Source organism: Musca vetustissima, unplaced genomic scaffold, assembly GCF_032173495.1.
Source record: "Musca vetustissima isolate MV318-11 ecotype Yass unplaced genomic scaffold, APGP_CSIRO_Mvet_v1 utg1358, whole genome shotgun sequence".
In the NCBI taxonomy this organism is placed as follows: Eukaryota; Metazoa; Arthropoda; class Insecta; order Diptera; family Muscidae; genus Musca; species Musca vetustissima.
The window spans coordinates 141,436-153,156 of NW_026880432.1; the positions used below are offsets into that span (position 1 = coordinate 141,436).

At 35.7% G+C, this 11,721-nt stretch overlaps 1 protein-coding gene across 1 annotated transcript; it reads right to left on the bottom strand.

Moving 5' to 3' along the window:
- Window positions 1-1,602: 1,602 nt before the first annotated feature.
- On the bottom strand, window positions 1,603-7,384 carry LOC133326030 (putative exonuclease GOR). The gene is made up of 9 exons (XM_061534706.1): window positions 7,246-7,384; window positions 5,948-7,185; window positions 5,321-5,809; window positions 5,156-5,258; window positions 4,986-5,088; window positions 2,525-2,823; window positions 2,151-2,454; window positions 1,824-2,083; window positions 1,603-1,724 (listed from the first exon to the last, which is right to left on the bottom strand). The coding sequence occupies exons 1-9, from the start codon at window positions 7,382-7,384 to the stop codon at window positions 1,645-1,647; spliced, it is 3,015 nt and encodes a 1,004-aa protein (XP_061390690.1). The 3' UTR covers window positions 1,603-1,644.
- Window positions 7,385-11,721: the final 4,337 nt, after the last annotated feature.

Consider the following 11,721-nt stretch of genomic DNA (forward strand, 5'->3'; position numbering starts at 1 on the left):
AAACCCATGGTACGATTAGGATCTGAGATGAAAAACGCAGCGTATAGGGCAACCCTGCGAGGGAGAAAAGGAGAGAGGAGAAACGTATTTTCAGAAAAAAGAAGAAAAACATGAGCGTAAGCAAAACCAAGAAGAACAATAAAGCAGCAGGTGCTGATGGATTACCGGGATCAGATACCCAATTATTGGATCCTTACTTACCAAGTATTGGATCCAACTGAAGCCAATGGTCAATGACATTATTGGACCATACCAATGCGACTTCAAGCATTACAAATCCACCATTGGCCAAATTTTCACTCTTCGCCAGATCCTTGAAAAGACCGATGAAACACATCGACACAATCGACCTATTCGATTATAAAGCCGCATTCGACAGCCCTATCCGTTCAGAGGTGTTTAAAGCCATGCCTGCGTTCGGCATTCCTGCAAAATGAATACGGCTATGCAGGATAACTTTAACTGGCACAAGATCAGCAGTTAAAGTGGAAAAGGATCTCTCGGAGCTCTTTTGTACCGAACGAGGATTCAAACAAGGTGACAGTTTGTCGTGTGATCCTTTTAACATCCAGCTGGAAAAGGTCATATGAGAGGCAAAGGTGAACAGAAGTGGGACTTTGTACACCAAACAACACATGTTACTCGCCTACGCCGATGACATCGACTGCGAAATGGCAAGACCAAGCTGATTGTATTAACGTTCAAGACGTCCAGTGAGAACTGCAGCTTCGCGGTAGTCAAATATTTTATATTCCTTGGTACCGCCATAAATAAAACTAATGATATCGGTTTTCAAATTCGGAGGAGAACAGTGTTGGCCAATAGATACTACTATGTTCTAAGTAAGCAAATTAGAAACAGCTGCAGTGACTACCTTGGCTAGGTCATGTTGTGAGAATGGATGAGGATTGCTCTGTTGAAAAGGCATATAAAAGTGAGCCAACTGATGGATCACGTAAAAGGGGAGCTCGGCTTATGGAACAATTGTTCTGTCACAATCCAGCTAAGTATGTAAGTAAGAATGATTTATCTGAGTGATCTAGAGAGGGAGAGGTCCAAAGACAAAAAAGATCCTCAAGATAAAAAACAGCCAATTGCAGGTCTGAATAGTATTCACTCTAATGCAGTTACTGAAGCCATAAATAAATTTCGTCTTTGGAGATGCCACCGTGTTCCACCCTGACATGTCCATAAGGACTGCTAATTGTTTATTAGATTTGCCACCATCTGCAACCTGAGAATAATCTCAGGTTCAGTGCTTATACAAAAAAATAAACATTCGTTTTATCCATGTGGATTTAGAATTTATTTTATTCTATAACATTTATTAAATGTTTTGTTTTCTAAGTGTATAATGTAATGCAAACGCCATAATTTCAATAGAAATGATCTTAAAAAAGAAAATAGTGAATGTAATTTACATATATGCTAAGGTGTTATGTCAGAATGCTAATAAATAAACACACAAAAAAGATATGTTAATGCAAAAACTTCCAAATTTAAAATTAAATTAAAATTAGCTTTGTTTCCGTATTTGTTCGGCGGTGAATATTTGTCGTATACACATATTTGTATACCTATATAAACTAACCTAACATACAATGCAAAGAAATGCATTGATTGAAATAGAAATAAAAGAGTTACTCAACTTATTTTATTACGTAAATAAAATTTAACTAATTGTATGCAGACCTCAGCATCTTCGGCACTGTCGTGACCACTTTCTGGAAAGCAAACAAAAAGAGAAACAAGTAAGTGTATTTGTTTTCGGGATATATAAACAAAATTAGTATGATTTCCATTCAATTAGTAGAACCACTTACCACTTTCTTGAATAATTCGCTTTAAATGCTCTATACATAACGTTTTCAAAGCTCTCTTCTTTGGTGGACCCAATTTGTGAGGGAACAGAACTGAGGTATCGACCACAACATTGTGTATGAGTTTTAATGCCTTTAAATCGCTCTCTAGACTGTGGCCAATCAAAATAGTTTGCGAATTAAACATAGACATTAATATTGCTTGAACATCACGTAACGTTCGGGTCTCATTAGCCAACATTTGTTCTGTTATGCCGGAGTAACTGAAAGCAAAGAAATGTTAATTTATTTTTCATATAGAAAAGAAGATTTTTTTCTCCCCCAACTTACACTGTATTATAATCGACAATTTTGTTATCGGGTTTAACAAGGGCATCATAAACTGTCCTACAATTGACATCAACCACAGTGACTCGTGTCAGTTCTACACCATGGGTGGTATAACACATTTCACAATCTAAAGCGTAAATATCCTTCTTCGTAGGTACATAGTCGGGATCATCTTTTGCAATGGTTGTAATGAAGCCCGTAAGATTGTCCACATCAACGAAATCGCTAACATGATAATTGGCATAACTACAACCTGGCGTGCCAGCAGGTTGCTGACAACAACGATGATAATTGTCACTAAAACCTAGTGACGTCAAAAATTATAAAAAAAGAATGATTGAAAATGAAAATCATTAGATGATGATTTTTCTTACCTCGTCTATAACCAGTACCCTTAGGATGGTAATTACACTCATCCACACAAACCTGATCATAGATGGACAAATTGAAAACCTTGCCACAACGACTGCAATAACGTTCTGTGTCATTAGGGCGACGCATTGGCTTTGTACATTGAATTGTTGCTGTTCCTGGCTTAGTGCCAGGTCGAGGATAACCATTGCTAACCAATTGTTCGTCTGTTAAACGCAGTTCAAAGACCATATCATATGCTTTATCACCGGGTAATTTATCAAATGGTTCATTGCTGCCGCTCAATGTTGAATCGGTTTTTCTGTAAATGGAAAATATATATTTAATGATCTTATATTTAATTTGATGAAGGCCTATATTTTAGGAACCATTTTAATATATATGGACCATATATTCGTTTGGCAATAACTATTTGGGAAAGCAAATTGATATATTTATTGATTAAACATCGTCAATATCTACACCAAGAATATCTCAAAGATGAACATGGAAAATATGTTGATTTGAGTCAATTGCTTTCCCTTTTCTTAAATAAAATATAAAGTTGCGCGACATAAAATTGAGACATTTAGGTCATTGACATCATCCAAAGAAAAATATAATTCGAAAGTGACAAATAGATTGTTGGTGTAGCAAAAAAAAATACATTAAATGGGTTACTGATTGTCTGGTTCTGCTTCTTCTACCTCAATATACAAAAATGTTGGTAAATTTTAAAAATATTGGTAAATTGGTGATAGGTGAGTCGGCTAAGCTAGCTGGGCAGTTCAAGAGGTGCAACGTGTCGTGTGGTCCTAATCCACATGCTGGACATGTGTTTGGTATCTAGCCGTCAATTCTTGCCCTATAGGAATTGAGGCGGTTGCAACCTCTTGATCTCAGTTGAGCTTAGACTACTCATGTTTGTCTGGTCTCCGATTATGGTATTCAAACGATATTGCTCTACTGTCTGAGCGACTGTGTCCTTATGCGTCAGACCTGCTTGATAGGCATCTTGATCTAGAGGTTCACGTTTATATCTTTGGGACTCTTTCTCTCTAGATCATGAAGATCTTTCCTGATTTGCCTGGGCGGGGGAGTCCTGTCCATAAGATTATGGCAGGTTTGTTCCGACGATAGCACCCAAACAAATACTTTATCGACAACATTTAATTGTGTCGATGGATGGGTAAGATGTTCGTCTCCTCATGAAGGTGGTCCACTAGAGTGAGGAGACACCTTGTTGCAGTTCTCCGGGCAGTATTCTGTGGCAGGTCTGGATATTCTTCCACTGCGTATCACATACATTCAAAAACCACACTGGTGCCGCATAGCTTACCAATTGCTTTATAAGAGGTCAACAAGGTTTCTTTGTCAGCGCCCCAAGTGCTGTTGGCTAGCGAATTGAGGACCTTGTTGGCTTGCGCAGACGACCTGAAAAAGGCGGTCGAACGTTACTCGAAGTGTCTTGGGGTAGTTAGTGGTCGGGATCAGTTCTCCCTCGACCATTACATTCAGTGGGAGTTTCATTTCAGTCGTCCATGTGGTGAACAGTGTTGATGTTGATTTTGTGGCGGATATTTTCATAGATAGAAGATGGAAGTTTAACCTCTCACAAATGTCATCAATGTCCGGTGGTTGTGGAATATCAGAAAGGTAGAGGTTAAACAGTTCCCCTCCTTGGGGAACTCCCTGTTTCACTCTACCGGGGTTAGACTTCCTGTTTCTGATTATCTGATTGTCCAACGTTTTAAATACGTTTGGCTGACGGTATCGAAACCCTTCGATAGGTCAAGTGCCACCATAACTGTTCGGTTGCACGGCCTGTGCTGGTTACGTCATCTGCTAATATGTGTGGAAATGGCGTGTAATGCTGTTGTTGTGCTGTGCATCTTACGGAATTCATAAGCGATTGCATGATCGGTATATTGCGATCCTCGTATGGCGAATTCGTCTGATTTTTTTCATAAAATCGCAGTATCCAGCTGTTAGTGTTTACAAAGCTTTCTGCACACATCAGACGGCACGATGTGGCAGGAATTTCTTGACTATCTCCAAGATAGTGGTTCCAGGATCTCAGGATCCTTCCAAATCGCACAGATTTAAGGCTACAATACACTACACTCGCTACCTATAGATGATACCAGCGCGAGTCTTCCATCGTGGAACCAGAGGAAAGTTACTACTGTTTCAGTCTCTACTAGGGATAACAACATATAAGTCGTCAAATCTGGGGGCTGTTAATATATAGTTGCTCAGATTTCCCCGTTGTTTCACTTTAATACCTAACTCGCTAGGGATAAATCATTACCCATAGGCAACGTTTCGAGAAGAAGATTCTGTTTCTGCAGTACCAGCATTCCCAGGCAGCACGTAATGCACTTAATACTGAGATCCAGAGATCAGCAAGGTTACAAGGAAAGTCACTCCAATGCACTTTTAAAAAATTCCGCCTAAATTTCCCAAATATTAAAATATACTTACATCTTTTTCTTAACACTCCATGATGTATTTGTTGCCAATTTGCCAGCTAATACCACTTCATGTGATATAATTTTATTTGATTGGGAAGGTTTATTACCCGAATCTGCAATAAAACAACAAAAGCAATGTAAACATAAAGTATTGCTTAATCATAAATTACAACAACAAACCTGCAGCTTCTTTTCTTAATTTATTAATGGCCAACATGGCGCTGCTTTTATAAATAACAGGAGTATTGCATTTTTTGAATACAGCTAACTCTTCCGTTTGGGCCTGAAAATATATTGAAATTATATATCGTAAACTATAGATTGAAATACCAAAGATTATCTTACCCTTTCCCAAGCATCCGCCACATTGGGATATATGGATAGACAATGTTTCACCATCATTTCATAATACTGCATTCGAATGTTATAGGATATCTTTGTTGAGTTGGCTTCTAAAACTGGCGGTTTTGCTACCTTTTCAGCTTCTGTATTCGCTGCCTTTTCAGTTAGTTTATGTGCAACACGCGATCCACCTTTACTCGTTTGTGATGGTGTAAAAGCGGGTCGCTTTTCTGCTCTCAATTCTTCAACTTTCTTTTTAGCCCTTTCAAAGGCTAACATATTTGCCACAGGTGCTATTGTTCGTGCAATTGGTTTTGTCGGAGGTGTTAAATAGCTTTTGGGTATTAACGGCGTTAAGGATTTTTCTTGTGCTTTGCGTAACGCTTCATTAGCTTCCCGGACTTTTTGTTCGGCCTCTCTCAAAGCGGCTGCGGCAGCTGCTGCCTCCTCTTCCTGTTTGCGGCGAGTTTCTTCTTGTCGATTAAATATTGCCTGTAAGAAATTGATATAAGAATTAATTAGTTTAAGCATCAAATGTGAATATTTTATCTTAAGCAATGTGTGTCTTTTTAAAGGGCTCTTCCCAAAAACGGAAAATTTAATGATAACTCCTGCGCATTTCCGACTCACCTGCATTGCATTTTTGCGATGATCTGGTTTGAGAGCAACTGCCGGAGTATGACTTTTATATTTATCGGCATTTTCATAGGCTACACGTTTTTTATGCGGCAATTCCGGCTGTTCAAATTCATCTTCATTCGCTTTGCGTTTTGCTGCTTGCTTAGATTCTTCTTTGGCTTTTTCTTCATCGTTTGAACCGTTGCCGTTATGTAGCGAGGCAAATTCTTGTTCCAATTGGTCATAAATCATTTCACACTCTTTCATTATATCCTCTTCGGTTGTGGCGAATAGTTCTGATGTGTCGTCGACATTCAATTGTTTCTTATCTGCCGATTTGCTATCCTTGGATTTTGATTTTGATTCCGAAGAAGATGCACTTCGTTTATCCGATGACGACGACGATGATGATGGTTTTGAAGACGATGAAGATTTGTGTTTGGATGAACTGCTCGAGGATGAATGATGTTTTTTCTCGGAAGATGATGACTTATGTTTTACTTCCTTCTCTTTGTCTTTATCGCGGGAAGATGACTTGTGTGATGATGACGAAGTTGACGAAGACGACGATTTGTGACGGGAAGACGAGGACGATGACGAAGACTTGTGATCCTTTTTCTCCTCCTTTTCCTTGGTACGCTCTTTGTGTTCCTTATGTTTTTCCTCATCCTTGGACCGAGACGAAGATGACTTGTGAGATTTGTGACGACTATGGGAATGAGATGATGATGATGACGAGTCTCTTCTCTTTGATTTTTCTGCTTTATCAGTGCTACTACTTGATGATTTTGTTTCCTGTATATCACTTTTATTTTTAGAATCTCCTGTACTGTCTACATCTTTGCATTCTTCCGTTTCTGGGCTATCGGAGAATTGTGCATCGTTTTCAAATTCAACATCATCGTTTATTATACCCGTAAGTTCATCTAATTCATCTGTGCAATCGTCCAAATTTAATGGACCACTCTCTTGGCTATCTTCATCAATGTTTGCAGGTACTACAGCTTGCTTGGTAGCGGAAGTGGGTGCGGGAACATAAACCGGAGCGCTATCCAGCGAAGAACGTTGATTCTTTGAGGGCGAAGCATTAATTTCAGGCTTTTCTGGTTGATATTCCAAATTGGTCCTCGTCTTCTTAACAACCTTGGGCAATGGCAATTCAGCCAAGGTGAGAAGTTTGGGTGTTGGTTTGTACTCCGGTGCCGGCTGACTAACAGACTGTGTGGCCGTTTGTGGTTTCTCAATATCATCTATAAGAGAATATTTATCAATAACAATTCAGTTTGCCAATATATGCACTCGTATATTACCTTTCCGCACATGCTTAAAGTGGCAGTAAGGACGATTGCATGATGTGGACGTCTGCCCCGTTGACCCTGTTCCACTTGATGTCCCAGCATCGTAATAGGGACAAACGAAACTTTTGAATAAACCTGTAGAGGGTAACATCACCCTCCGTATTCGTGCAACAAAAAAACTTAAATACAACTTTTTCCTTAACAAAATAATGAAATTCCTGCAACACTATGCAACCGCATCAAAGAGTCAGGCAAAAGAAAAACATATGAGTGAAAAACAGTGTTGACTGAGTGGGTAGGTAATGGTATTTTGTTTAGTAGTGGACAAACATATAAAAAATATTTAGGTTTTTAATTTTTGAACGGGAATTATAAAACTTATAAATAAAAAGAGAATTTTTTCTCTAGTCTCAGTCAGAATTTTATTATTTTTTAACACGTTTATATAAAAATAAGCCACTCGTACAAGATATTGTTTACAATACAAGAAATTTCATCACTGAAGAAACATCTGCCGAAAGTGATGCCAAGTTTTATTTACCGGCATAAAAAACAGTGGGCAAAACAACGATTGACAGCAAATGATTTTTTGCGTATAATAGTGTTCAAAATTTTGCTACCCAATTTTAATATGTTTATAGCGAATTTACATACTCAATTTATATGATGTGGATTTACGAAATCCTGAAAATAAATTATGGTTTTTTACACTGGTTTTGAGATCTGTTTTCTCTTGAAAAAAAATTATATGAAATAGACAAAATAATTACATAGAGAATTCCGAAAATAGAGAATTCCGATGACATATGTTGTTTTAAAATTAAAATTCCTTAAATAATATGAATTCAACTATATAATGTAGAATGCATAATGGTGATAAGTTATTATAATGGTCAGAAAAGTTATTATAAGTATAAAAAAGTTGCAACTATACCATGGTACAATAATACAAGGTAGGGCAGCTTGAGGAGAATAACAAAAAAAAACAACTAAGCACGTGTGGCTTTTTCTGCCAAAAATAATATAAATATTCGCAACAAGTGTTTGTGTTTATTTGACAATTTTTCAACACAATACTAAAAACGCGAAAAATGAATGAAATGTTCTGGTTTCTTCCCAAAATCCATAAAATGTTTGTTTCATCCATGGCACAATGAATAGGTAGTCCATTTAGAGCAGCTGACGTCTTGATTAACTGTCAAACTGGTAAATTTTACTTGAATTCGATGTGCAGTGCTGCCAAATAATAATAATAATAAGGTGATGTATCAAAACAAAAACAGTTTTTTGTCTCGATCTTCTGTCAAAATTTTCCATATAATATTTCACATGGTTGGCAACTCTGCACATCGAATTCAAGTAGAAATGGACTACCTATTTATTGTGCCATGGGTTAATCTATGTGCAACGAGTGGCTCATTTAATGAGAACAGTTGTAACATTTAGTACTTTTTGGCACAAAAACAGGATTGTATAGCATAGTATGGTGTTTTCTGGCGTTGTTTAAAATAAATGACGCTGGAATCATTTATTTATTTTTGTATTGTAAATGATTGTGCCAGTTTTAGGAAATAAATGACGAAACAGTCCTAAATCATGATATTTCTATTGTATATTAATGTGATTTTAGTTAATCAGTAGTTTTGATTTACCTACCTTGTTCATAGCTGCACCATGGTACAATAATACAAGGTAGGGCAGCTTGAGGTGAATAACAAAAAAACAACTATGCACGTGAGGCTTCTTCTGCCAAAAATAAAATAAATATAAGCAACAAGTGTTTGTGTTAATTTGACATTTTTCAACACAAAATTAAATTAAATTTATAATCTAGCATTCTTCTCCGGAATAGACCCCAAGCAGTAAATTCTTAATGTTCTTAATGTGTAAATATAACTGGAAAATTAAGCGAACATACATATTTTCATTTGTTATATCGCCTAAATATTTATTTTGGCTAAACGTATAATTAGAAATCGCCAAAAAGAATATCGCTCTAAAAACGCCAAAACAAATTTTACTAAACAAAAGCAACACTGCTGCAATGAAGATACATATGTACATAGGTAAACAAAAAACAGCTGATATCCAAACGGGTTTTCATCAAATGAACAATATGAGACACTACTAGTTTATTAATAATTAAGTTAAAGGTAAACTATTATTTAAATTAATAAAATAAAAAAAAAATAATAAAATTATTTATTATAGTTAATTTTATTGAACTTTCTTCATTGGTGGTGGAGGTGTGAGTGTGCGTGAAAAAATAAAAACAAAAAGAAATACATGCTTTAATCTTCAATTTATTTTTTACAATAACAACATTGAAAATGGTAAACAAAAGCACAGTCCAATTGATAGGTCAAAGTCCAAATTGAACTCGATGTGACATATCTTATCAATTGCGGCGTGTGGTACTCTAACAAGATTCTCAAGTTATTGGGTCAAATTGTGCTCGCAAATTAGGTTTTAAATTTTGATGCCGAATTTTGCAATGTTATCGCTTTCTTATCAGTATTCTTTTGTTTGGCCCCCATAGAATTTGATCCATATTTGATGTTGTGACGTTGTTCGACCACTTAGCCAGACATAATAAATACCACTTGTTGTTGTTTTGTATGTCTACCTGCGTTGAGCACTTTCGCTTATTTTGATTCATTCTTTTATCAGTCAGCCAGCCAGCCGAAGTCTCCGAATGTATGTATAGACTTTAGCCCTACTGTTTGAAATCAGTCCCGTCTGTATATTTGTGAAGATCGGTAGTCTGGTTGGACAAGAGACGTTTCTTTTTTTTTAACTTACCACAAGCAAAGTAATTTTCTTTTGTTAATAATCATAAAGCAAGTATTGTTGAACTTATATGTATATAGTATGTGTGTATATTCTAGAAGAATTGTTTGTTTTTAATTAACAGTAAAATATCAAATTGTTTTTATCATCAAAAATATATCAATTGTTTTTATGTTTTCAAAGTTTATATTGATTTCGAAAGATTTCATAATTTACATATGTATTACTAGTTTTATTTTTAATTTATACGAATTTTATCTGTGCAGTGTTATTTTTTTCTTTAATATACTGTCTTTTATTCATAGACAAAAATGTTTAGTTTGTCCACATTAAAGCAAAGATTCCAAAGTCCAACGTTTGGTAAAGCAGCATTTAAATTTATCAAGGCATGAGTTTATACTTTAATTGAATTTATACCTTAAATACAAACATAAATTAGTAAAAACCACAAAAAAAGTTCATTTATTTGTTTATAAATAAACGGATTCTATAAAATTAACAAAAATTAATAAAATACCTAACGTACATTCAAATTACAGTACCAATTTACAGCTAATTCGGGTAACAAACTCGATAAACTCTCCAAAATACCGAATTTATGGCGGTACCGTTATATGGAATTTTCTTAAAAAAAATGGACCAATATTGATCATTTTCGGTTTTTTAACCATTTGGTTAACAAATGTGCAAAAATTCAGAATATTAAGTGGTACAAAGGGCTATATAAAAACATGGACAGATACACTGGTGGCCAAAACTAAAACTACTAAAATTGAATGGCTAATAAATACAGTATAACTTTTTTCAAAAATAAAGATAACACTTTTAAAAAACCAAAAGCATTAAGCAAAATTGATTATGAAATACATATTATCGTACAATATGCTGTAGATAGAACAGACATATAATCTTTAGAGGACTATTGAAATGAAATCGGGCGAATGTAAATGTGTGATCTACATAGATATATGAAGCAACTAACAAACCCATACACATATCATTCTGAAATGTATAAAAAATTCTTTGGTTTACCATTTGTATGAAATCGAGACAAAAAACGTATGTAAATCTGGACCATTTGGTATGCTGCTGAACCGATTCCAGCAACATCAATCTCGCATACATCAATCAGGACCTAATTCAGAACTCTGTACAAAATTTTGTCTCAATCGGACCAATATTGGGAGTTTGGTGCACCATTAACTTAAAATCAGACGATACTATATATGTGAGCTATATCTAAATCTGAACCGATTTTCTCCAAATTCAGTAAGGTTCATCCTTGGGCCAAATAAGGGTCATGTGCCAAATTTCATTCAAATCGGATCATAAATGTGACCTGTACTTTGTTCACAATAATACGTGGACGGACGGACATGCACAAATCGACTCAGATGTGATGCAGAAAGACATAATACCCTGCACCACAGTGTGGTAAAGGGTATAATAATGGGCAAAACTAAGGAACTCTACAGTACAAACATATGAGCTATACAATTTTATTTATTTTTACCGTTACAATAACTATATTTTAGTTTCTACACGTATTTCGGTTCTTATAGATCATTTTTAAATGGATTTTATTGCAATAACATGTGTCTGGTTTTCAAATTTGGAAAAACAAAACAAATACAGTACCCCGATAAAACAGCTAATTACCAGTGTTCATAATCACACAATTATACAGAAAATGAGTTT